We start from the raw sequence: 25,436 nt of genomic DNA on the forward strand, positions 1-25,436 counted from the left end.
GTTACACCAACTAAAAATACCACCCCCCCCCTTATTGTTCTAAGATCCTGTGGGATCTGTGTGACTTTCTGGATCTTTCCTCACACCTCGCCAAATTCACCGGCACCTGCGTAATGAGCTTAACGCTGCACTGACACAGCAGAGCTTCTTAACTGCCTCCTTCCTCTTACCAACCTACATCACCACAGATCTGATTTCTCCCTCACTTATCACAAAAACAGCCGAACAAGAATCAGAATCAGAACCAGAATCCTTTATTGATCCCAGAGGGAAAGTGCAGTTGTTACAGTTGCAACCATTTATGTAAAAGAATAAACACTTGAATCATTTAAAACAAAGATAAAGAGAAACATTGCAACATGTACACGAGATTTAAGGACTTATGAATACAGTAAAGTGGCGGTGACTGTGATAATAAATATGAATCATCTGGTATAAAGCAGTTCAAATGATTGTCCCTCTGAGTTTTTGTACACAGTTATTATTATTACACATATGAACTGCTTGGTATTGAGTTTTGCGCAGATGAACCACTCTTTGTGAATCACACCCTGAGGGAGGGGTTATAGAGTTTGATGGCCACAGGTAAGAATGACCTCCTGTGGTGGTCTGTGGTCATTTCAGTAGAATGAGTCTTGCACTGAATGAGCTCCTGTGTCTCATCACCGTGTCGTAGAGTGGATGGGAGCCATTGTCCATAATGGCCTTCAGCTTAGACAGTGTCCTCCTCTCCGACACGGCCGTCAGCGAGTCCAGCTCCACACCCACAACACCACCGGCCTTGCAGATCAGTTTGTTCAGTCTGTTGGCGTCTGCCACCCTCAGCCTGCTTCCCCAGCATGCAACAGCATAGAGAATAGCACTCGCCACCACAGACTCATAGAACAAGGGAGCTCAGCAGCAGCGTGAGAGCTGTGGGTTTAAATCCCAGGAAGAGAAGCAACAAAATGAAGAGACAACATGATATAAGGTGGGAAAGCAGCTGTAGTATATAGGCAGATAAATACTGGAGTCTGAGTGAAAGGAGGACACAGTCCCGCCTTCATGAATGTGAAACTGGCCAGAACAGTTCAGATAAATGAATCTCGGCCTGGTGTGGTGGTGGTTGCTGCGATTTGGCGCCCTCTGCTGTTCAGAGGGAGACACACAGATACGAAACAGAGCCAGGCCTCATTGAATTAAGCCTTGTAAGTCTTCTGAGACTTAAAGGAGATCTCCACCAATGACTATTTTACCATCATCAACACTCCACATAAAGCTCAGAAGCCTCGTGCAGGTTCTCTGGTGGTTCTGGATAGTTAATAAAATGGCTATATCCGCGTCGTAGTCATGGCGACCCCTGGTTCCTATCACCACCACTGTAAAGACATCTGAACCATTTCACACCAAACCGCTCTGAATCACTGTTTACACCTCAAGAACAGAATTATTCAGAATTTTTGAAAAATTGGTGGAATTCCCCTTTAAGGCTTGGGTGTAATATTTAGAAATATTGCTCTCTAGATTTCAGTCATGTAACACAGCAGCATCCAGTATCTAAATCTCTCTGTAATGTGACTCTGAGCCTGTGTTTACACAAATCTGGTAATTTAACAGGTAAAAATGTGTTTTATAGCAGGTTAGATTTTCTAGGAGGACTTCGACGTCATCTGAGTTGCCCAGACACTAGAGGGCGCTCTCCAGAGAGTCCAAAATGAAGTCCTTGTGCTAAACTGTAATTTGTACATATTTAATTGTTTTAGATTATTATTATTATTATTATTATTATTATTATTATTATTATTATTATTATTATAACTACTACTTTTACTAATTCAACACAGAACATCACAGTGGTTTGTCATTACGGTCATATTTTCTCAACTTATACATTTACTTAACATTCTCAACAGGTCATTCATTGACGCCCTCTAGCGTCGCGTTCTCGGTATAACGGACTAAATTAGAAGTCAGCGAGCTCCCCCGAAGGACCATCCCACCATAATTTCTGTACAATTCAGTCGTCTGATCTACAGTGCTGGACGAAGTACACAAACCATGTACTTGACTTAAAGTAGAGACCCCCAAGACCTCCACTTGAGTAAAAGTACTAAAGTATTTACCTTCAAATGTACTTAAGTATAAAGTAAAAGTACTAAAAGAGTAATTCTGGCTCTGATCTGGTCCTGTTATCATTTTTATAACCAGACTGGCTTCATGAACTCATTTCAGGTGAAAGTCCTCCAGCGTCTCTCTTGGTAAACCAGTCTTTTAATAGAACGTCATTAATTAGTGACGCTGACGTCTATTAAAATGATCAGAAGCACAAAACACTGAAGGTAAACAGTTTCCATCAGGGAGAACCGAGTGGCTCTGAAATCACTTTTTACACACAAGCAAAGTTTCAGTTTCAGATTTATTTACAACTTAGTTCCAAGTTTAAGTTGAATAAAAACTGGCTTTAAACTCAGGATCACAGATGAGCTCCTTTACTATGTTGATCTGTAGGCGTCTGTTCATAAACATAAACCAGCCCAAACTCATTTACTATAAAATGAAATGGTGTTTGTAGAAATTCAGAAAAAAGCCGGCGTCAGTCTCGACTGCATATGTGGACATATTTCTATATTGAGCTCTATTTACACAAAGTTAGGTTAGTTCATCATTTATGTTGAACAGACTCTCCCAAAGTTTTACGCTGCTGCGCTGACGTTGAACTGCGTGCTGCACTGGGTCGGTATGACCAACAGGTCAAAACCAGCTCTAAACAAAGTGACCGCTGGGCCCTGATTGGTGCTCTGGCTTTGCGCTTCTTTCGTTTTGACATGTTACGTTTTTATACACACAGAAACCAAAAGGAACGACAGATTTCTCAAAATGTAGGAGGAAAAAGTCGGATATTAGACTCTGAAATGTAGTGGAGTGAAAGGAAAAAGTCGCCCAGAACGGAGAAACTTCAGTAGAGATACACCAAATAATACTAAAGTACAGAAACTAATTAATTTACTCAGATACTCAGTTACTGTCCTCCACTGCTGATTGTAGTTATTCAAGTTTGACGAAAAAATAAATGTACAGAAACCTCCCAACTCATGTCTTTAGGGGGTTGTTCCAGTACCAGAAACTAAGATTAGCTTAGCACAAACGTGTGAAGAGCCTTACACTCAACCACACAGGCTCATTTTAGCTCACTGAATCCTCTCGGACCCACGTTTAGAGAATAAAGGCTCAAATCTGAGCAGGAGAGTCTGTTACTGAATGCAGACCTGTTAGCTGAAGCTACTTTTGCTTCAGGATCCTGGTTAGCACTTCTTAAACGGGCAGGCCTCTCGCAGGACCCCCGTTAGCTTAGCACAGCGATGTAAACAGCTTCACACAAAACCCACACAGCTCATTTTTGTACAACGAAGCCTCACTGTTGCTTCTGTTTAGAGAATAAAGACTCCTATATGAGCGGCTGAGCCAGTTTTTGTGTGTGTGGCTGTTAGTTTTAGCCACTTTTGCGTCAACTTTCTTGTCAGCACCAGAAGCTAGTTAGCTTAGCACAGAAGCCTTATACTCGGCCTCACTGGCTCCGCTGACTCCGATCTGAGCCGGTAAAGCTCAGTTTCTGTATGCAGAGCCGTTAAAGCTTAAAATACTTCAGATGAACAGTCCTTGTTAGCACTAGGAGCTAAAGTTACCTCAGTGAGAGGTTTAAAACAGTCAAAGAAAACTCGGGCAAAATGTGAAGGCCTGAATTCACTCCTTAATATAGACCGTCTGCGGCGTCGATCCCTCCGCTCCGTACGAAACACCAGTAAAATCAGGTTAAGTAGTTGAATTTTTTTTTATTATTTTATTCTCGTGTTAATACAATAAATATACAAAACTCAAACTACTCAACATGCGACTGCAGGGGAGACAAGAGTGCATTTGTACAGTACAATGAAATTCAGGACAACAGGCAACCACTCGTCGATTTTACAAAATATACAAACATCCCTTAGGTTTCGCTCCGGACTCCTCCGCTCGCCTCTCGCCGCCTCCTCAGTGTTTCAACTACGGTTCTAGTGTCACCCGTTTAAAATGACGACTTAAAGCCACGATCCAACACACACGCGCACGCGCACACACACGAGTTCACATCATATCGTCTGTCTACGCACGCTCCGATTTTTCCAAGTTTTGTTTCTAATTTTCACTGAAAGCTTTTCGAAACGGAAAAAAATATACATAACAGAAACATTCAGGTGCCATTCGTCGAAATTTTATTTATAAAAGGAAGAACGACTTGCAGTAGCTTGTCTCGCGCTCGCACACACTGAAAGGAGGGAAGCTAACTGGTCTGAGAAAAGTCCAGGATCAGAAGAAAAGAAGGAAAAGAAGTGGGGAGAATAAAAAAAAACACTCCACTCAGCCACTGATGGCGAAATAAACCGAGAAAGTGTTCAGTAAGCTGAGAAAATCCGTTTAAGACTCAATACTGAAAAACGCACACGGACGATCCACACACTTAAAGCAGTCTTGATACGGTTACATCCCATAATCGTCAGACTTGGCTGTTTCTAGGTGACAGTCACCAAGGCTACAAGGTTTCAGTAAATTTAAAAAAAGAGGAGGAAAAAAAAACAAAAACAAAACAGGTTTAACACCTTAAGAGCTCCTGCCGCGGCTCTAGAACGGTAACGGACACTGGTCAGTTTGAGTGACCCAAAGCCCCGACAGCCGTAACCGGCGGGTTCCACAGACTTCCCAACACTTCTGTCTAATTACATGGCTGAGAGGTGAAGTCGGAGTGTTTGGTTTGAAGGACTCACTGTAGAGAAACTTGGGCTCAGAAACGTGAGAATTTCCTCAGTTAAAAATGAAAACCATCATATTATCTCAGTTTAATGTCGTTCCGGTGTATTTTGGTCGTTTTCTTCATAACAAGCATAAAAAATAGCATAAAGCCTGCTAATCGCAGGCTAATATTTCAGTAGCTAGCTGGCTAACTTCCCGTTCCACCTTAAATAGTCCAGCAGTTCTGACACCTGAAGCACCAGAATGTAACTGTTGCACAATTTAAGGTGGAACGGGAAAACTCAAACAAGAACCTGGTGAATATCTGATTCAGCTTCATATCACTGAAGAATGAGTGGGGGGTGATAATAAATAACTGCCCCCCTCTTTGAAGGCGTATGACCCCTAAATGTAACTAAAGCCCAGCAGTGAGGACCTGAGCTTTCCCCTCCTCTGCTGCCCCTGCAGATGGGCAGAGCAGCGCTAGTAGCTTTTAACAGACTATGTTTTTGTTTTTTTTGTTTTTTATTTGAGGTTTGTCCCATTTCATAGGGCAAGACTTCAACCACTACCCCTGTAACTCAGTTCAAAGGGATTAGGGTGACACTGGGAAACCAGGGGTAGCAGTAAAAAGAAGAAACGGGATTGGGCCTTAGAGAATCGTTTACAGTGGTGGTGATAGGAACCAGACGTCAACCTCTAGAAGCTCCCTCACGTGAAATGGTAACGGACACGCTGCCTGATGTCAGAGACGTGTTTCATGAAAGTTTTGAGATCATATTTTGGAAGATTCTTGTTCTACATGCAGGGCAGGGGCGCCCAATCCTGGTCCTGGAGATCCACCACCGTGCACCCTGGCCTCCCTGATGTAGCTGATTGTAAGGCGAAATAGTTCCGATAGAAAACATTTTTTCCAAATGTACCACAATTTTTCATCATCAAAACTCAGGAGACTCGTGTAGGTTCACTGGTGCTTTTGGATAGTAAATATATTGGCTATATTGGTGTTGTTGCCATGGTGACCCCTGGTTCCCATCACCACCACTGTAACGAAATCGGAGTTGGTAAGTTTCTCTACAATGAACCATTCCATATCGAACCCCTCTGAATGACTTTCACATCTCAGTGCTCAAGAGATGCATCAAATGTATGTTTTTCTAAAAATATCTGCCTAATAAGATGGTTCAGCTATGAAGTCACTCAGAATGGACTGATGTGAAAAGGCTCATTGTGGGGCGTCAGAACTGTTCAGAGTGGTGGTGACAGAAATCAGACATCGGAAGAGTTTAGTGCTTCTAAAGGCTCCATCAGACAGAATAATTACAAGAAATGGTTATAAATGTGCTGTATGATGTCTGAGACGTAGTTTTGAGGAAAGAATTTGGCCTCGATTAATTCCCATATAAATAATAACGATTTAGCTTTAGTACAAGCCTAAAGTAGCAACTCCCAAATGACGACCAAAACAGCTTGAGCTCAAGTAAACAAGTTTATAACAACTTATAAAAGGTGTTAAAAGCTGAAGAAAAAAAAAAACAAAACCTATTTTGATGTGTCTCAATAAAGACATTTCCTACTGACCAATAGATAAAAATTTACACTATTCACTCGCTGCAACGACTGTGGAACATCATTATGATTAGCACAAATAACTGTCACAGTCATCAATATCAGGCATGAAAACTCAAGACGTGTAGGTCCACTGCCGAGGTCCACTGAGACAGTGTTCCCCGGTTCCCATCGCCACCACTGTAAAGAAATCCGAGTCTGTAAGTGTCTCTACACTGAATCATTTCACATCAAGCCACTCTGCATGACTTCACACCTTCATAACCAAATCATGCCGAAATTTTGAAAATTTCCCCTTCAAATGGCTAAACGCTTACTCAAATGCTTAAAGGGATACTCCATTTGTCAACCTAATGTCTACCTGCCGAATCTGTGCCTTGCAGCCGAACACCGCAAACAATTTCTCAGCGCTCCAAACAAAGCTGACTCTAGACGGTTCAGCCCACTGTCTGCCCACTGAACTCCGTTATAACTGAGTTTGTGGGTTTTGGTGCTGCTTTTTATTCGTATGGATTAGGTTGAAAAACAGTGTATTCTTTTAATGTTTTCACTCTCAAACCAGCCACACACACACACACACACACACACACACACACACACACACCTATATATACTTGATATCTCTTTCCAGACAGGTGGGCTAGCGAGTTTTTTGTGTTTGCGGTCAGCGCTTTTCTCCCGCTTGTCTCCCAAAGCATCCTGAAACCCCTAAAAAGCTCGACCGGACAGCGGCGGACGACTTAGTAAGCTTCTCATGCACGTTTGCGAGCAATATCCTGAGGGTTACGCGCGCTTCTCCCCCCCCCCCACCCCCCCAACCCACTCCCGAGATACGCTTTCCATTCCGAAGTAGTGTCGATTACACTGAATTGGTGTCGATTACAAAAGAAGGCTGGAGGCGCTCGGGAACTTTCAAATGTTTGAAATCAGCCAATATTTTATTTTATTTATTATTATTATTTTTTTTTACACATAAGCCAGTTTCCTCCCCGCCAGTCCTGGAGAACCCCTGTTCTACATGTTTTAGTGTTTTCTTGCTCCCACCGTCCAACCAGAGCAGGGAAGCACTGAAAACGTGCGGAACAGGACCTGGATTGGTGAGACTGGTGTACGCATACAAGGGTGGTTTTTTAAAATATATATATGTGTATATGTACACAGGCATGGGGAACAGCGTAAAAGCCTGTCATTCTGGGCCGGACAAAACCACTTTTGCCTGATTGCTTCAAACAGGCCTCAGACTCAACCACGAGGAGGCTGAGGAGCGTCGACTCACGTCTGAAAGAGGCAGGTGAGGTGTTCCTGGGGGGAAAAGTGGAGAGGATAAGTGGGCGTAAGGCGGAATTGGAGATAACGAGCGACAGCACATCTGTCTGAATCTCCTACTGGGCACAGCACGCACGTAGTAATGTACATTCCTCTCGGCGCCGCAGGAATGAAGGTGCTTGTGTTGGAGAGCATGGTTGGTGGTGGGATGGTTTATCTGAGGGCGCTGTTTTTGCCTCCCGTCCGCACAAGAAGCAAAACGTTTGTTCCTTTGTTTGTTTTTAATATGAGAAAAGGAGGCGCAACGCTCGTTCATAAAGCGGCAGACTCTACACACGCAGCACGAGGACACATTCCTGATGCACGCACACGCTCACACGCACCCAGGTGAGCACACCTGCTGAGTGACATGAGGAGAGAAAGGGGGCAGAGTCTCAGTCAGCCACTTGAGTGCAGGAAGTCAATGAAAGGTGGAGTCTGAAATCCTCCACGTCAGAAATGAGCGGGGTTGTGGATGACTGAACAGTCATGTGAGTACGTTAAGGAGGAATAAAAGAAGTGGGGGAGGAAGAGGAGGAGGAGTGTGGATGGAGAGGGCGGGGCTCTGCTCTCTCTAGGCCAATCAGAACTGCTCTTTGAAGGCTCCTCGGGCAGCGGTGGAGGCGGCGTTAGCAGCAGCTGTCTGGACCGTCTTGTTGGACATGACGCCGGTGGCGAACTCCTGCTGAGCTTTCTCAAAGCTGGCACCTGTGGTCCGATACAGCCCGTGGACCTGCGCACACACGATAAATGAACAGATTTAAATAATGAATGATTATTAAATGTCCAGTTTGGTAGACCAGTAAAAATATTCTGAAATCAAGGTCACTGGAAATTTTTGGCAAAAAACAAAAAAAACAAACAAACATTTTTTTGACCGTTTTCGGCTCATCATTTTCAGTGACCGAGGTTTTGGTGCATTCGGCTGATCAAAAGCAAAAAAAAAAAGATATTTTGGCTAAAATAAAGCTTAATTAGATGTCAAAGTGTCAAAATTTAAGACTTTACAAAGAATTTAAGCCCAAGATTAAGAGACCCTTATTAGTCCCCACATTGGGGTAATTTTACCTCCGCATTTAACCCATCCATGCAGTGAAACACCACATACACACTAGTGAGTACACACACTGGGGGCAGTGAGCAAACATTTTCTTGGTTGCATTTAAACTATTTCTTGGTTTCTATGTGAGACATTCAAGAAGTAATGTGATTTATAATCTCCCAATGACCCATAAACTCACAACTACAGCAGCAAATACAGCAAAACAGAAGCATCAAGGGAAGCACCTGCTGGTATACTAATGCCATCTATAGCCTAAAATTTAGAAATGACCAAATAAATAAATAAACAACAAACAAACAAACAAACAAACAACAGCAAAAGGGCAAAGTACAAAAAAAAAAAGGAATAAAATGCCTTGGATGACCAACTATTCTCTGTTGTCAAGGATGTTGGATTTCTTGGGACCTAAAGCGAACTGTAATCGTTTTCGTAAGCTCAACTGTTTTTTAAATTTATTTTCAGCTTTTTTCACCTGTTCGATCGAGTATGTTTGGATTTCTGGCCAAAATTGAAACTCAAGACCCCTGTTTTTGTTTTTTTTTTGCTCCCCCTGTTTGCTGTTTTATTTATGTTTTTGAATAAACCGTCAAAAACTGGACAGTAATAATAAACAACAACAAAAAAAAAACAACATTAACTAAATCTCTTAATCTGCTTTCAGCAGACAAAACTGAGCTGATTCAGTTAATCACTTTTTACATAACAGTTTACATAAAACAAACTCACTAAAATTAAAGCAGTATGTAAACCACAGTGTGCTACAAATTCCAATGTACTTGACAGCAGAGAATATTTGCTTACTCAATGCAATAAACTCCTGAATTAATTAATTTCTTTGTATACTTTGGCTACAGATGGCGTTAGTGTGCCAGCAGGGACTCTCGTTTCTTCCTCTACTGTTTTGCTGTATTCTGCGCATTGAGTGGAAGTTCTGTTTCTAGCCATTTTGGGCAGAAACGTTTTTGTGGCTAAAATTTCAGTGCAAACGAACATCAGACACTAAATGATCTGCGTGTCTTTGTTAATGAACCACCCACTTAAAGATGATGGGTTTTTACCTTTTTAAACATGATGAGGGAGATGACCGCAGAGGCAGTGAAGAGAGCAGCGATGAGGATCATCATGATTCCTACAGGAACACTCTTATTCAGGCCCGTCAGTGCTGAGATCCAACCACTGCGCACACAAACATACATGCACAACCTGAATGTGGTTATGTTTAGAGCTGGGTTTCCAAATTCAGTGCCTTCATAGTCAACCTAATTACTGAGTATCAGAAAGACGGGCAATGTGCAAACGCCACTCTGACAGCGTGAAAACATGCATGCCTGTGTGTTCCTACCTGGCGCCCCAGCCGGTGATACCGATGGCCTGCATAACGTGGACGCCAAACTGGCAGATATACACAAAGAAGAACACAAAGAACCGGAAAGAGCTGTCACTCCTGCAGAGAGAGCGAGAGATGGAGAGAGCGAGAGAGCGCGAGAGAGCGAGAGATGGAGAGAGAGAGAGATGGAGAGAGAGAGAGAGAGCGAGAGAGAGAGAGAGAGAGAGAGCGAGAGAGAGAGAGAGAGAGAGAGAGAGAGAGAGAGAGAGAGAGAGAGAGCGAGAGAGTGAGAGAGATGGAGAGAGCGAGAGAGATGGAGAGCGAGAGAGCGAGAGAGCGAGAGAGCGAGAGAGCGAGAGAGAGAGAGAGCGAGCGAGAGAGAGAGAGCGAGAGAGAGAGAGAGAGAGAGAGAGAGAGAGAGACAGAGAGAGAGAGACAGAGAGAGCGAGAGCGAGAGAGAGAGCGAGAGAGAGAGCGAGAGAGAGAGCGAGAGAGAGAGCGAGAGAGAGAGAGAGAGAGAGAGAGAGAGAGAGAGAGAGAGAGAGAGATTCTAGTTAAAAGAATGCTACAACACTTGCATAGGGATCTGCTGGTGATTGGTCGACATTAGCTGAGATATAGATCATTCCACCAAACTGGTAGAATTTCTTTTGCTCTGAGTGGCCCTAAACCTTAGTTCTGTTTATTGTATTTAAAAAAAGTGACTGAACATTTTAATTTTTCACTACCAAAACACCCAAACTTTACCAAATGTTTCAGTAGTGACTGTTGTAACTCATTTTGTGCAGAACTCAAAAACACTAGTCAGGACATGACCAAACAACACAGCTTTAAACAGCTGTGCAGGCACAAAATCAGATTTTTAAAACACACAAAAAAGTTGACTTTATTTTAAACAAAGTGTGTAGTGACTCTCCTTCATGCTCCACAGATTTTTAGACATTGTGACCTTTCTTCCTGCTGTAAAATGCAGGGGCTAAAATAAGGCTCCGCCTACAGACTTAAAGGCTGTGTGTTTTGGTACTGACAGGAAAAAAGTTTAGTTCAAAATGAAACTCATGATAAAATCTTCCAGCTTCATGTTAAAAGAAATCAACCTAATAATCTGTTAATAATCCGACTAATAGCTCAATCGGAAAAAAAAAAATCCACGTAAACACCTAATCCAACTCAGGCCATTCGGAATACAATTTCTATCCGACTAAACGAGGCGAGTGATCCTGTAAATAATCCGTTAAATAGAAAAATAATATCCGTGTAAACGCCTGTATCCGATTACATTCCCTATCGGAAAGTTTCAGTCCGTTCTGCATGTGCGTCGCGTCACAGGGAGAGTTTATACCGTTCAACACGGCGGAGCAGAAACGGGTCTGCAGAGGAGACGAAGTTCATGCTCTGATCTTTAAAAGACGGCGGTGGGACGGACGTCCAGCTTATGCGTCTCAGAGCACGACGTCTTCCTCTCATACTAAGGATGTGTGAAGGACGTTTTCCTGAGTCTGACGTCATTTTAAAGTAACTGAAAACACAAATCACTGCTCACTGCTGCTCATCTCACTCTGACTGGACGTGATGTTTGCTGTCATGGTAACGTTTACTCTAAGCGTCATTTTGGATCAGCTTACTTGTAGCGAGCATGTAAACAGATTTTCCATCAGATTGTTGAATAGAGTGAGAATAAACTCTTCAGTCTGAAGCTGTAATCGGAATGTACTCAGTCGGACTGACAAATCTTTGCATGTAAACAAACACAAATACTGAAAAGAAAAAAAAATTCTCAAGTGCAAATTTAGGGGTTAGGGTTTGGGACAGACACCCCCCAACACAAAGTACCTATAAATGTCAATTCTGTGTATATTCATCTTACAACTAATTGAAGTAATGTTGTGGGTTTAAATAGATCAGAACATAATTCTTGTAAATATCTAAGGTCTGAAACATTTATTTATTTATATATTTATTTTTTGCTGAAGGACCACGGTTTGATCTTATTTGAGAGAATGGTCCATTTAGGGCCGCGTGTGTATGTGTGTTTACACACTGGGGGGCCAGTGGACATTGATATAATTGATGATCTTGATTCTTTGACAAGAAAATAGCTATGAATATGTATAGTTATTTTTTTCAGTACTGTCCAATTTTATCCATTGTAAACTAACAATGAGAGCTGTGTGTTTATATATACACTGTGTGTGTGTGTGTGTGTGTGTGTGTGTACATATTATATATGTCTTTTTATATTATATTATATAGTTTTATATTACAACCAATGTAAAAGCGCCTGTCTGCAGGCGTGACTACCTGAATGCTCCATAGAGAGGTCTGTACCAGCAGACAAAGGAACAGGGAGTGAAGAGCATAAACCACAGCATGGCCAAACCGAAGTCCACACCACGACTAGGATCCACACAGAACCACGCCAAGCAGCCAAATATGTTCAGAAAGAGCGTCGCCGTGTGGACTGCAGAGGAACAACACAAACACACAAGCATTCTGAACATGACTCTTTAAATCTGAACAGTGTGTAGATTTTATCATTTCAAATGTAAAAACATAATTAAATATGCATGACAAAGTGTAAACAAAGGTTATTATGCATTCTTACTTTGCAAATTCATTCAAAAAGAATAACAACTATCCAGTAAAGCCCCATTTTTTAATAGCCATGTCGGTTTATTAATCCCCCTGACTTCATTAACATAACACGAAAACGCACAGAACAAAAAAAGATTATTCAATTATTCAGTGCAGGTGAAGCGAACCAAGGAACTGCTGCAGGGAGACTGTTAATGTGCAGCTAAAGGCGGCTGCTGCTGTAACGCAGGGCGGTTACTGTGATCAGAACACCGAGCTCTAAATGAGGATTCCGCTACACCGTTAACAGTGTCCAGTAAATGTGTGATAACTCTGGCTGGAGATCTTAAAAGTGAGCTCTTTTTTTATTGTAACGTGTTTGACTGTGACTCCCTCACATGCTTTCACTCTCACATGAGACGGCTTTCTTAAAGCACCGATCAGGCATCACACTATGACCACCTTGTTTCTACACTCACTGTCCATCTTACCAGCTCCACTTACTGTATAGCTGCCCTCTGTAGTTCTACAGTTACAGACTGTAGTCCAGCTGTTTCTCTGATACTTACCCTGTATGTTACCCTGTTCTTCAGTGGTCAGGACCCCCATGGACCCTCACAGAGCAGGTACTATTTGGATGGTGGATCGTTCTCAGCAGTAACACTGACGTGGTGGTGGTGTGTTAGTGTGTGTTGTGCTGGTCTGAGTGGGTCAGACACAGCAGTGCTGCTGGAGCTTTTAAAGTATCAGAGAAACAGATGGACTACAGTCTGTAACTGTAGAACTACAAAGTGCAGCTCTACAGTAAGTGGAGCTGATAAACTGGACAATGAGTGTAGAAACAGTGCCTGTACGGTTTAAATACCACAACCAGACCGATAGTTTGATTGGCTGATATCAATCTGTGTTTTTAATGGGTGTTATTGAAAATATTTATAGAACATTTGGGGGCCTTTTTGCTGAGATTCAAGCTCACAATCACCCAACAATGGGGCAAAACCTTCATAGTTGTGTCATGTGTAAACAAATCTGTCTCTCCGAGACGCATTCAACAAACCAAATCCCTCCCAGTACAGCAGAAACCCCTCCCAGTACAGCAGAAACCCCTCCCAGTACAGCAGAAACCCCTCCCAGTACAGCTGAAACCCCTCCCAGTACAGCAGAAACCCCTCCCAGTACAGCAGAAACCCCTCCCAGTACAGCCGAAACCCCTTCCCATCCAGTAGGTCACGGCGCACGTGATCTGTGTCAGTAGGGAAGACAAGTCAAATAGCAGTCGTAATAAATAAATAAGTAAGTAAGTAAGTAAGTAAACAAAAATCACCACAATTGTAAATGAAAGTTGTCTAAATACGCCACTTTAATAAGTCCTGAAATGAACCGAATGATTTAAATTATTAAAAGTATTAACTCAATGAACAAGAAAAAACACAAAACACAATCCAAACCCCGTATCTGACTTCACTCACTCCGTTTAAGACGTCACACCTATCCTGACCCTCCGCTCCCAAATGACGTATCAGCCGAAACTCAAATACCAGTCACCACCCTTTGTCACATGACTCGGCACATGATCCCAGCATTCCTCCTCAGTGTGGAATTCGGCTTTAAATGTGAGGACGAAAGACTAATAGTGTGCTGTGGGTCTCCTACAGCAGTGTTTCCCAGTCTTAGTGCTGCACTGCGTTTCCCTCAGTGCAAAATACCTGACTCAACTCATGAAGGCAGAGATGGTGGCGAGTCGGCGCTTGAGTAACCTAAAGTAGTCTTATACAGTTGCTGACACTGTATGACATAAATCTTTTTTCTACTGAAGGTCCGAATGGTTCTGAGGGTAGTACACACACACACACACACACACACACACACACACACACACACACACACACACACATACACATATATATATATATATAACTAAAGAACTGAACTTCAGACACTAAATGTCTTCATTTAAAATTATATATAACTTTGATTTTCACTAAACTATTCCTTTAACTTTATAAAGTTAACTCTAAACTGCTTTTAGCCTGGGAACAATGATCAACATCACCATGCCTGAACTTGCGCTTCTTTGTAGACGGAATCTGCAAATAAAAGTCCTGTCAATTGTGCCAGTGAGCACTTCAAACAGACATTAATCCCAGCCTGCAATAAAAAGGATTTTCCACAGAGTTGCTTTTGTGCTGTTGGCGATTCAGCTTATACTGTGCCTGAGTTGCGTTGCATTTGTCTGGCTAATTAGGAATTGAGAAAGGTACTAACACAAAAGGTGACTAAATCCTTGTCTCAGAAGACAGAGAGACGTTTGTCCTCCCTGCTAAACAGACGCAGTGAAAAAAGACAAAGAACCACAACAGTCCATTTTTAGGCTTGGTAATAAAGAAGGTATGCAGGAGGGCTGACTGAGTTAGAACAGATCTAATTTGGAGCTGGACTTCAGGACGACCCTCTGAACTACAAACGAATGCACTGTTTATTAGAGAAGAACATGAAGGAATGTGTTGTTAGCGCACTTGGTGCATTAAGTACATCTCAGTGTCACAACAGCAGTGTCTGCTGTGTCTGATCCGCTCGTACCAGCGCAACACACACTAACACAGCACCACCACCACGTTAGCGTTACTGCAGCGCTGAGAATGATCCGCCACCCAAATAGAACCTGCTCTGTGTGGGTCCTGACCATTAAAGAACAGGGGGCTAACATAGTACGCAGAGTCAAGCCTGACCGATAAACTGGCTTATCGATATTATCGGCCGATGTCAGATAAACTGGTATCGTCGTTTATAACAGTCGATAAATGGGAATTAATAGAAACGAAGAGGTGGAAGACAGATCTTTCAACCGTGTTATGAGCGCTGTTGTGGCGTAGTTTGTCCATCTGAGGGCGCTCTGCAACTACTCGCTGCAGTAAGGGCACTGGAAGTCTGTGGGCAGCACGTCGTTTGAAACGGACGTGTTCTTCAAATGTACGAGAATAAATGAACCTTAAGCGTTGGCACAACCATCAGGAGATCATGTGTTTGTTCCCAGTTGATGCCACAACCATCCATGACTCAGCATGATGCTAGCCAGTGGCTCCCTGTTAAGCAATGCAGCAGAACTACCACTCAGCACCTCCAAGTGTGTTAAGCTGTCCAATGATGCAGCAGTTACAGAAGGTGCACTGGCGCCTCATGTGCCTCAGAGGAAGCTCAGCCTTTATCCTCCCAGCTTGGTAGCGTCATGTGACTGGGGGAAATCTAGCTAATGGCTGGAATGGGCAAACGCTAAATTGAGAGAAAAACGTTTTTTTCCTTGTTTGTTTTGAAGAACCGTTGCATAAAAGAATCACGATGTGCTGCTCGCCTTCAGCTTGCGCCTGTGAGCCGCGATGTTGTTCGCGATAACAGACTCTCTCTTGTGAGCTGTAATTATGTGCTTCTCTACCTTTTATAGCACGAGAGCATCAGCAGGATCAGATATTTTGCGTAATAAAAACAGCTAATACATTACACTGGGCTGTTCTGTGAGTCTCCATCTCATCTTACAAGAGGAACATCACAAACAACAGTCTGATGTCGACAGGGTGCGTGACTCACACTCTTCTGCAGTTTCTAGGAACTATTAGACAGCTTCACGTTTGCACGTCTCCTGCTCATCTTTTCTCAGAGAGAAAACGTCTCTGAATCAAAGACCAGTGGCTGTTTGGCTAAGAAGGACAAAGAGATACAGACATAAGGACTAAGGCACTGAATGGACACTCACACATCCACAGGTAGTACATGATCTTGACCGTTTTCTGAAACTCCACAGGGATGTCCACAGATATGTCATGGTAGAAACACGGACCGACAGGAAACTTCTCTGGAAGAGGCGGCCAGTTGTTTTTCCTCCCTGAAAGAGAGAGCAAACAGGGAAAACCAGGATTGATAAGTATTTATCCATACTGGAGTCACACTGAATCATCTGGTTTTGTTTTGTTGTGTTAGTAGACTTCACTACTGCGTCATGGGAGATGTAGTCTATTCTTCTCCACACCATATTCAGAGGGACTAATCCTAACTTCAGGACACCTGCTTTCGTTTCTCCAAAGAAATCCATGGTGATGTTTTTCCACACCTACCAAAGTTCAGTCCTAAAAGTTGGTTCAGCATTTTCTGCTTCTCATCATTCTCTCAATTACAAATTTAGACTTTAAGGCCATGAAACCTTTCTGGACAACTTCGACGTCCAGTTTCAGCGTTCAACTTTTTTGTCCGTCTCCTTTTCTCAATCAGGTTCTTCTCGGCAGCTACACTCCCTTTCAGACCCACAGTGCTGAGTGGTCTTCTCACAGTGGAAGGATGGACAGAAACACCTGTGGATGTTTTCAGATATGAAGCAGCTTGATGTTCTCCTCTCTCTCAGAGACGAGAGCTTTAACTGCTGCTTATCTAATGGGGGACGTTTTGGTGTCTACCAGGTTTTGTAGGTGCTCCCATTTTCTTTGTATCTCAATCATGTTTGACTTTCTTCTTCCTTGTGCAAGTGGATCATCTTTCATCTAATCTCCTCAGAAATATCTCCTTCATTCATTTTAGATGCACATGAGAGAGAAATCTGTGAGGCACTTAAGGTGAGTTTGGGGCCGTCTGTGTGAATGTTAACATCTCTCAGAAGGGCAACCCAGTATCAGTGACTTCTTTGTGAACAGATTTTGTTTCGTTTTTTTGATTGGAAGGTTTGAAGGTTAAAGTAGGTGCACAGAAGTAAAGAGTGGAGAAATGAAATATGGATATATATAAAATGATATACTTGGTGTTGGAAGCTTCTGTGTAATTATCTGTTAAATTTGTGTTTCTTCCTCGTTTTGACATTAATTAAATAAAAGAAAGCCTGACTTCTGAACCATTCTGTGTATAATAGCGTTATCATTACTAGAAAGTCCCTGTGATAAACTGCTTTGTTGTTTCAGTTGTAACTGGTCAGCTGACTGGCCTCTCGTCCCACAGCATAAATGGACATAATGCATCTAAAGCTTACAAATAAAGCAAATGGCCTAATCAGTGACAACTAAAAGTAGGGAGCATTTAGATTTACCACTGACCACTCAAAAACTCCTTTCTTCTTTTATTGATGAAAGGGTAAAGGTGAGTGACTTTATTTTTATTAAAATAGTTTCAGAAGCTTCCACTTTATAACACCCTGATGACACATTCATGCTTAATCGTTTACATGAGGGCCCGTTTGTTTATTTTTAGCCCTACCCCTTGTTTTCGTGCGCCACCCTAACCCCTTGGAACTGAGTGTGGGGTAGTGGCTTAAGTCTTCCCTCTGAAATGAGACCCTCAAATAAAGAGCATCGCTTCATTAACAGCTACTAGCGCCGCTCTGTAGGCGACCCTGCCCGTCTGCAGGGACAGCAGAGGAGGGGAAAGTTCAGCTCCTCACTGCTGGGCTTTAGATACATTTTAAATATAAATACATAAAATAACGTCATCGGTCTCGTTGGTTCAGACTGGCATTCTGGGTAATGTATTTTCTCACCTCCCGATGCGCTGATGGACTGCATCTCCCTCTCTCTGCGGTCGAGCTCTGCGGCCTTCCTCTCCAACTCTTCCTGCCTCCGCAACAACTCCGCCTGAGCCCGCGCCTGGTCCTACAACACGTACACGCAGATTAAAAATCACTCTTATGTACTGACAAACACATAACTGAGACAAACACGTCCGTCTATCAATGTACACGAGCTGATATGTGAATGGCAAAGTTTAGGTAGTGTATACAGCACCGATACCAGTAAGAACAGCCACTAAACACCAGACTGTATGAAGCAAATTGCCAAAAGAAACTGTTCATGTTTACAAACCACATTCATTGAGCAGCTTTATGTACTGCCTCTGTGCTGTATGTTCTAGGGTCCGACTGATAATATCGGCTTGCTGTTAACATCAACCAATCCTGACGTCCTGCGGATTACTGGCTAAAATCTCATCTAAACTCGTGTGCATCTGAATAGGACCAGCACCTCTGATGTGCATCCATTACTGCTCAAAATTTGGACTCAATGTTTTCAATTATATATTAAAAACCAAATACGTTCAGAATGATGAACAGAGCTGTACAGTACATATCTATGATTTTAAATGTCTGAGAAAGCTGTGCAACATCAAGAAACATCAAAAAATGATAATACACAAGTCAGTTATATTAAGAATGCATGGCATTTCAAGTAGTGATTGCCAGTAACTCAAAAATTACAGTACATGATTTATCAAGTAACTCCAACCTTAGTGGTGTAAATCATCTGATACTAGCCGTTTTTGGTTATCAGACCCGTCTTAAAATTGGCACACACCTTAGGCTGCTGGCTGCTCCTGTACTTGCTGGACACACTAATGCCCAATTCCAGTGCAGCCTGTAAGTAACTGGACTGCAAACGTGTGTTACACCAATACATGGAAATGAAACCGTGACGATGAGGTTAGTGTTCAGCTTTAACTTGAGGGCATTTCCATCTACACTGGATGAGCCATACAGCCATTTGTATACACTGTCCTGAGTAAGTAATTGGGCAGCTGGCGGTTCAGTTTTCTTGGCCAGCTGTGCACCACTGCATCATTAGTTCATGCACAGCATGCTGCCAAAAACACCAAAAATATGCTGCTATCCAGTTATTTACAGACTGAATTATACACTCATGCTCGCTCTCTCTCAACACAACAATATCCAGCTCGCCCTCCATCACTCTTTTTTAGCTCTCCCTCCATCCCTGATCACTCTAACTCTCTCTCTCCCGTTGCGATTCATAACAGATTGCAACTCTAAATATGCTCCCACCGTCTCGGTCATGCAGGTTTCTTGGCAGGCTGCTGGAATCGGAGCTCAGGAGATGAAGCTTTGCTTGTGTTTAACCTTGAGCAGTGGCGAGTTGGTTCAAGAGAACGCCCAAGAAGGGAAAACCAGGCTGAAGGAGGACTTTGCTAGAGCAAGTTCCAGTTTCTTCTGGACCTTTAGTCCACCAGGAGGTCCTATTCAAGCAAGACGTTCTTTCTGAAGAGAGACCTGGCAAAGGTGGTCAGCTGAATCGCAGTCACAGTGGAGGAGCAGACAGGTCAGGAGTCTGGCTCAGATGATCCACTTCTCAAAGCACCAGGGAGTCTAAACCTGTGTTTTGTATGAGGAACACCTTTCCAATGCCCATGTATTTCACCACAATTCCTACTTGTTAAAGCAAACTGTACTGTGGTGAGTAGAGCTTGCGTAAGTATTACCTCCACAAGTCATAGAGCTAATGTGGTGTAACCTGTTCAAACAGCTTTAACAAAACTGGGTTCTCTTACTGTGAGACTGAGCTTTGGCGGTGTGTCTGCAGAGGAACTGAAAGCGCATCTCCTGAAAAGAAAGGAGGCTGAAAAAGCTGACATGTTTAGGTTTTGAGGCTTCGGCGTGATTTTCCGTTTAGAACGTTTTCTGAATTCAGTGAAAAACTAATAACGTCATGGTTGTTTTGACTGTAAATTAAATAAAAGAAGGGTGGTCTCTGACTTTTGCACAGTATGTAAGTTCCAAACACTTATGCCGAAGCTGAATTTGGGGGTTGTGTAAAGTAAAATGTGCTGATTGTATTCTACCAAACATACTTCGGTTGTGTTTCCCTGAGGCTCAGCATGTGGCAGCTGGAGGTGTGTTAGTAGGTCAGCTGAGGGATCAGGACTCCTCCTCACTTCATGACCAGGGGCATGACTGGTCATGTGATGGTGCCAGTGATCGAGCGCCAAGCTCCTGCTCCAGGCCTTCCGTTAGTGCCTTACAGCTACGTTCTAGTTGGCTCCGTCCCTCCACACACGAATCCGACATCTTCAGTTAAACTACATTTCTAATTAAATTCAAATTTCTCCATCTTCTTCAGAAGGTCTTGACCATTCCTTCACCTACAGTGACCAGTCAGAACCCAGGTGATCAAGTTAGCCCAGCTGTATGTGTATGCGTTTGCCCCCTTGTCGACCCTTGTCTCTGTGAAAACAGTGCCCCCTTTTCCTGCTCTGCACGAGACCCCCTTCGGGCCATGCTGAATTAAACATCCCACCCAACACTCAGCTCCACACTCTCCGTATGTCCCTCATGGCTGAGAGGCAGAACATATGCCACAACGTCAAGTCTTGTCATTTTTCATAACCTTTAAGACGCTTTGATCCACATTATGCTCAAGTTACAGATACTACATCTTCATTTCCAATACAGATAGAGACCTTCATGATTTAACAACACAGAGATCCAATATTTCTCTTTTTAAAAAAACACTCAGCTTTAAAATTTATTTTTAATTGAGGGGCTTCACTTCAGATGACCATCTAAAGGTACAGCCATATACAAAAAGTGGGAAGACCTGTGGTCAAATGACATTTTGTTGAATTTCTAAGTAAACAAATACATTAACACATCCTCTACAGACAGTTTATATTAAGTGTAATGGGAAAAAAAAAACAATTCAAATATTTGCCATAACTTCTGCATAGGTCACATTTCATATTTTGTCCCCCTAATATGTCGAATTCAGCAGATAAACACTAAGTGGATTCGCAGCAAAGCACAGTTCATTAAAACATGAGTGAAATTTAATTATTATAGCACAATCATTAATTTCAATTACAGGCCGCCTTGTTAAATTAGTGAGATGCCAGTCTTTGTTAAAGTCTTTGAACCAATCAGCTGTGTTTTTGTTACGGTGGGTCTAAACAGCCATTAACAGCCGTCAAGGGGAATTTCACCAGTTTTTCAAAAATTCTGCATGAGAAACAAAAGCATTCAGAGCGGTTTGGCGTGAAATGGTTCAGATGTATTTACAGTGGTGGTGATGGGAACCAGACATCGCCATGACAACACCACAGATATAGGCATTTTATTTACCACCCAGAACCACCCGAGAACCTACACGAGTTGGAGTTTTATATGGAACGTTGACGGCAAAACGGTGCAAAAATGTTTACTTTGGGGACTATTTTGCCCAAGAACAGCCTACATGTATCCCTCCACTATGAATAGATTAAAATAAACTGATTAGAATACATTTTAGACCAAAACTATCACAAAACTGCTGTAAAACAGTGTCTCAGGCAGTAAAATCATAATCATTTCATATAGGAACTTTGTGAGGGAGCTTTTACAGGTGGTCGTCTTGTTGCTATCAGCACCACTGTGAACTCTCTCTAGAACAGAGCGTTTCACACCAAACCACTCTGAATGACTCTGTTTACATCTCAACCACTGCATAGAAAACGGAAAAAATCTGGGTTAAAGCCAAAATTTCTGATTAGAGTATTTCCATGTGTTCATTTATATCTTTATTATTATTATTATTATTATTATTATATGAATAAATAGTAATCAATCAAGTAGTTGAGTCCAAACTGGCAGAAATGACTGGCCAATACTGACCAAAGGTTTCAGGTTGCTATAAATAATCACTGATAATGCACATTAGTGGCTTTTTCTGGTCATGGTATCACCAGTATATGCTTTCACAGTCTCCAGACAAATATCTTTGGCTGGCTTTACATGGTGAAACTTCTGTGCAACTTTTGTTGCATGAAACCAAATTGCACCTCACGTGAAACTCAAGTATCTCAACTTTGGGGAAACAAGTTTCATGAAACAACAAAATCACTGATTACGTTAAACCACATACTTTGAAACAACTGGTTTCACCAGAACATCAAACAAAAAACAGAAGACGGTTTATTAGAAGGTTCAAAAAGAGCTGCACAAATACAACAATGCTGTAAATGTGTAAACTTCATACTTGCAGATGTTAAGCAGAACGATAAGGTTCAGACATAAGCTGCTAATTAAGGTAATTAGTGAAGCAACAGAATAAGTTGCGTGCAACTCTGATTATTTCTGAAATGCCAAACATTGACAAGTGTGTAACTGGGAAGCTCCATTTGAATATTTAGTGAATTCAAAACAAACGATACCAAAAAAAAAATCCATAATTCTTCACGTAACAAAAAAGTTCAATGTATCCAAACCTTTTCTATTAAGAAAGATAATGGAAAATAAGAAAAATCTGAGGTAACTGACAAAAAAAAAAAAAAAGAATCACAGAATTCTGGGTAACTCCACCCAAGTGCTATAATATTTACATTATTTAAGAATGAGTTTAAGAAAAGTGACCAGTGAGAAAAGACAGTCCTATTTCTGCCGTTAAAGCACTTAAATGTTTATTATTATTATATAAAACTAGATCAGCTGATGATCAGAATTTTTAGCACCCTAAATTGCCATCAACCACAAAATGTTCTTAATCGTCAGGCCAAATTTGTACTGGCACTGTACACTTACTAATACACTGAAATGAACGACAAAGCAGCTAAACTACTTCTGTTTACAAGCATAACCAGCGCAGGAAAATACAGATGGAATAAACAAGCCCACCAACCAAAACAAGAGGGTCAAACTGGTTTTAAATAGGAAACCACTGTGATCAGGCTGCAGTTCTCCGTCTGGTCACGAAACACCTGAGCGAAACCTTCTACATGCTTCGAAAGAGTCGACTAACCTTTGTTTCTTTTATATTAAAGAAGACTGCAGATACTGTGGCACTGATCTACAGTGCTGAATAAGACTTTCTACTTGGAGCAGAAATGTCCTGGAACAGGGGTCTTTAATTAAAGGTCAATAAGGTCCAGTTAGAGAAAAGCAAAGCAAAGGTCTGGAACATCAAGTCTAACTTGCATCATGACTCAGTGCAATATACTGTTTACTGAAGTAGCCGAGTAGGAATATCAGCATCTTAAACAGTCGACAACTGAATATCAGATCAAATAAAGTCCAGTTCAGTCACATTTCAACAACATTTACTGTCAGTTTTCTCTTATTAGAGTCACGTCATGGGAAATAACTTCCCTCTGACTCACTTTCTTCTCTGACTGCTGTTTCTCTCCTCACCCCTGTGTGTGGCATCACTCCCTAGAGACTCAGTGCTCATCGTAATGCACAGATCTGATTGGCTGAGTAGCATCACGTGTGATATTTACAACGCATGCGAGTCTCCTGGGGCGCTACAGCCACCGTAAAGGCTAGAAAAGCTATGGTGATTAAAACAGGACCACCCCGTCGAAATGAAATAATTCTCCATAGTTTATAAGTTACAGGTCCAGGTCCACACAGGACAGCGTCCGGGTCCGGACTCGGACCGCGGTCCACCTATGAGTGACCTCTGTGATAGAACCACAGCCAATAAGTCAGTAAGTATTCCATTCTAACGCTTTCTGCCTTTACAAAAGATGACGAAGCACGTTTGCCTTAGTCATTTCCTGGAGATAAAGGCTCCCCACAGTGACGGTTCTCCTTCACCTCTGCCGTTTCAGCACAGTCACATGGAGAACTCGTCCGTATGGACCAGAATCTCCCGAGAGTCGGCTCCAGACTGCCAAACAGATCCTGTGGCTGCTGCACTGTGTGAAGGAACCACCTACGGAAACAGACTTGCCAGTTTGTAGGCATCGATCCAATTCATGGCGTACACTCTCTCTCTATCCATGCAGCCATCCATCGCTCTGCTCCTGCAGAGGATGGTTTTTTTTTTAACCCTGCCTGTCGCAGCACCGTCTTCACACTCACAGGTGATTTGTCCTGAGCAGTGAATCTGCTGGACAGAGTCTGAAAGCGCATGAGCAAACTGCTGATGTGTCTCCATTATGCAAGAACTCGATGTACTCCAGATGTACTGGTGCGGATGTGTGACCTCTGCTTGCTTTACTGTTGATAGAGCTGAGAACAGATAGTGTGCATACCTGTGTCTGCTGTGGCTGAGAATAAGCTGGTGGTTCCTCAGTGGGCTTCATGATAGCCGGCTGTGTGTTGGTGGTGGGCGGCATTGCTTTGGGGGCTGAGCCAGGCGGAGCCTGAAATGTGGCAAAACATATGCAAACCAAAATTAAAGTACACAGAGAATATACACACACACACACACACACACACACACACACACACACAAATATACATGTTCTTATTCTCCCAAACGGTAAGTACAGAGGAATGTGTGGACGACCACAGATGGTACACACTTAAAAACATGGTTTTCCAAGGGTTCTTTGGTAAACAAACACAAAGAGAGTGTACATAACTTAAAAAAGCAAAAACAAATGAGAGGCATTGAGGCTACAGCACTTAAAATTAGGAAATAAAATTACAAGTGAAAAACTAAAATAAGACAAATAAAACCGCAAATATAAATGATCTATTAAAATTATTAAGATAGATAGATAAATAAATAAATAAATAAATAAAGCTGCAGTACGCAAGTTTTAGGGATTTGGAGACCTCAGTGGTGGAAATGTGAAATCGCACGAGATGTGAGGACGAATTTTGTCGCACCAGTTGTGCTTCAGATTCCTTTCTTGAGCGGATGAATCTGAAGATTATGAGCATGTTGAGAGAGAATTTAAGAGGAGCTCAGCCAAGACTTGAAGGACGCACCTTCTGAGCATCTATTATATCTACTATCTATTACTGTCATTATATCTTTATCAAGAAAATGTTGATTTGGTACTTGAGGCCTAAAAACACTGAGCCGGATCTTGTTGTTGAGCCTGCACGTGTCATGTTAACCTATAAAAACATAGGATGTGATCCAAAAAAACCACTCTGGCCCTGATTATTTCACGTTTTGCAGTGCAACTCGCTGCAGCACCCGCACATCATATTTTAGCCTGTTTTTACCCCCCTGACTCAGTAATGCTACTTTTTAGTTAAAGGAAAAAACTCTGCTTTAAATACAACAAAAATTATATATGAACCAACAAAGATCAAATCAGTTACTTGCAGGTTTACTGGAGAGATTAAAAGTTTGACCTAATTAAATTTTTAGCATGTTATGCTTCAGAATG

At 42.2% G+C, this 25,436-nt stretch overlaps 1 protein-coding gene across 1 annotated transcript in view; it reads right to left on the minus strand.

Annotated features, from left to right (window-relative positions):
• Window positions 1–7,219: 7,219 nt before the first annotated feature.
• Window positions 7,220–25,436, minus strand: part of scamp1 (secretory carrier membrane protein 1) — a 46,939-nt gene continuing 28,722 nt past the window's right edge. Inside the window, exons 3-9 of the mRNA XM_037546009.1 lie at window positions 24,342–24,452; window positions 18,091–18,202; window positions 16,330–16,458; window positions 12,309–12,468; window positions 10,023–10,124; window positions 9,739–9,856; window positions 7,220–8,350 (exon numbers count right to left, since the gene is read on the minus strand). Coding sequence (XP_037401906.1) covers window positions 8,201–8,350; window positions 9,739–9,856; window positions 10,023–10,124; window positions 12,309–12,468; window positions 16,330–16,458; window positions 18,091–18,202; window positions 24,342–24,452 — 882 coding nt within the window. The 3' untranslated portion in view covers window positions 7,220–8,200. The remainder of the gene's footprint in view (window positions 8,351–9,738; window positions 9,857–10,022; window positions 10,125–12,308; window positions 12,469–16,329; window positions 16,459–18,090; window positions 18,203–24,341; window positions 24,453–25,436) is intronic.

Source organism: Pygocentrus nattereri, chromosome 16, assembly GCF_015220715.1.
Source record: "Pygocentrus nattereri isolate fPygNat1 chromosome 16, fPygNat1.pri, whole genome shotgun sequence".
Taxonomy (NCBI): Eukaryota; Metazoa; Chordata; class Actinopteri; order Characiformes; family Serrasalmidae; genus Pygocentrus; species Pygocentrus nattereri.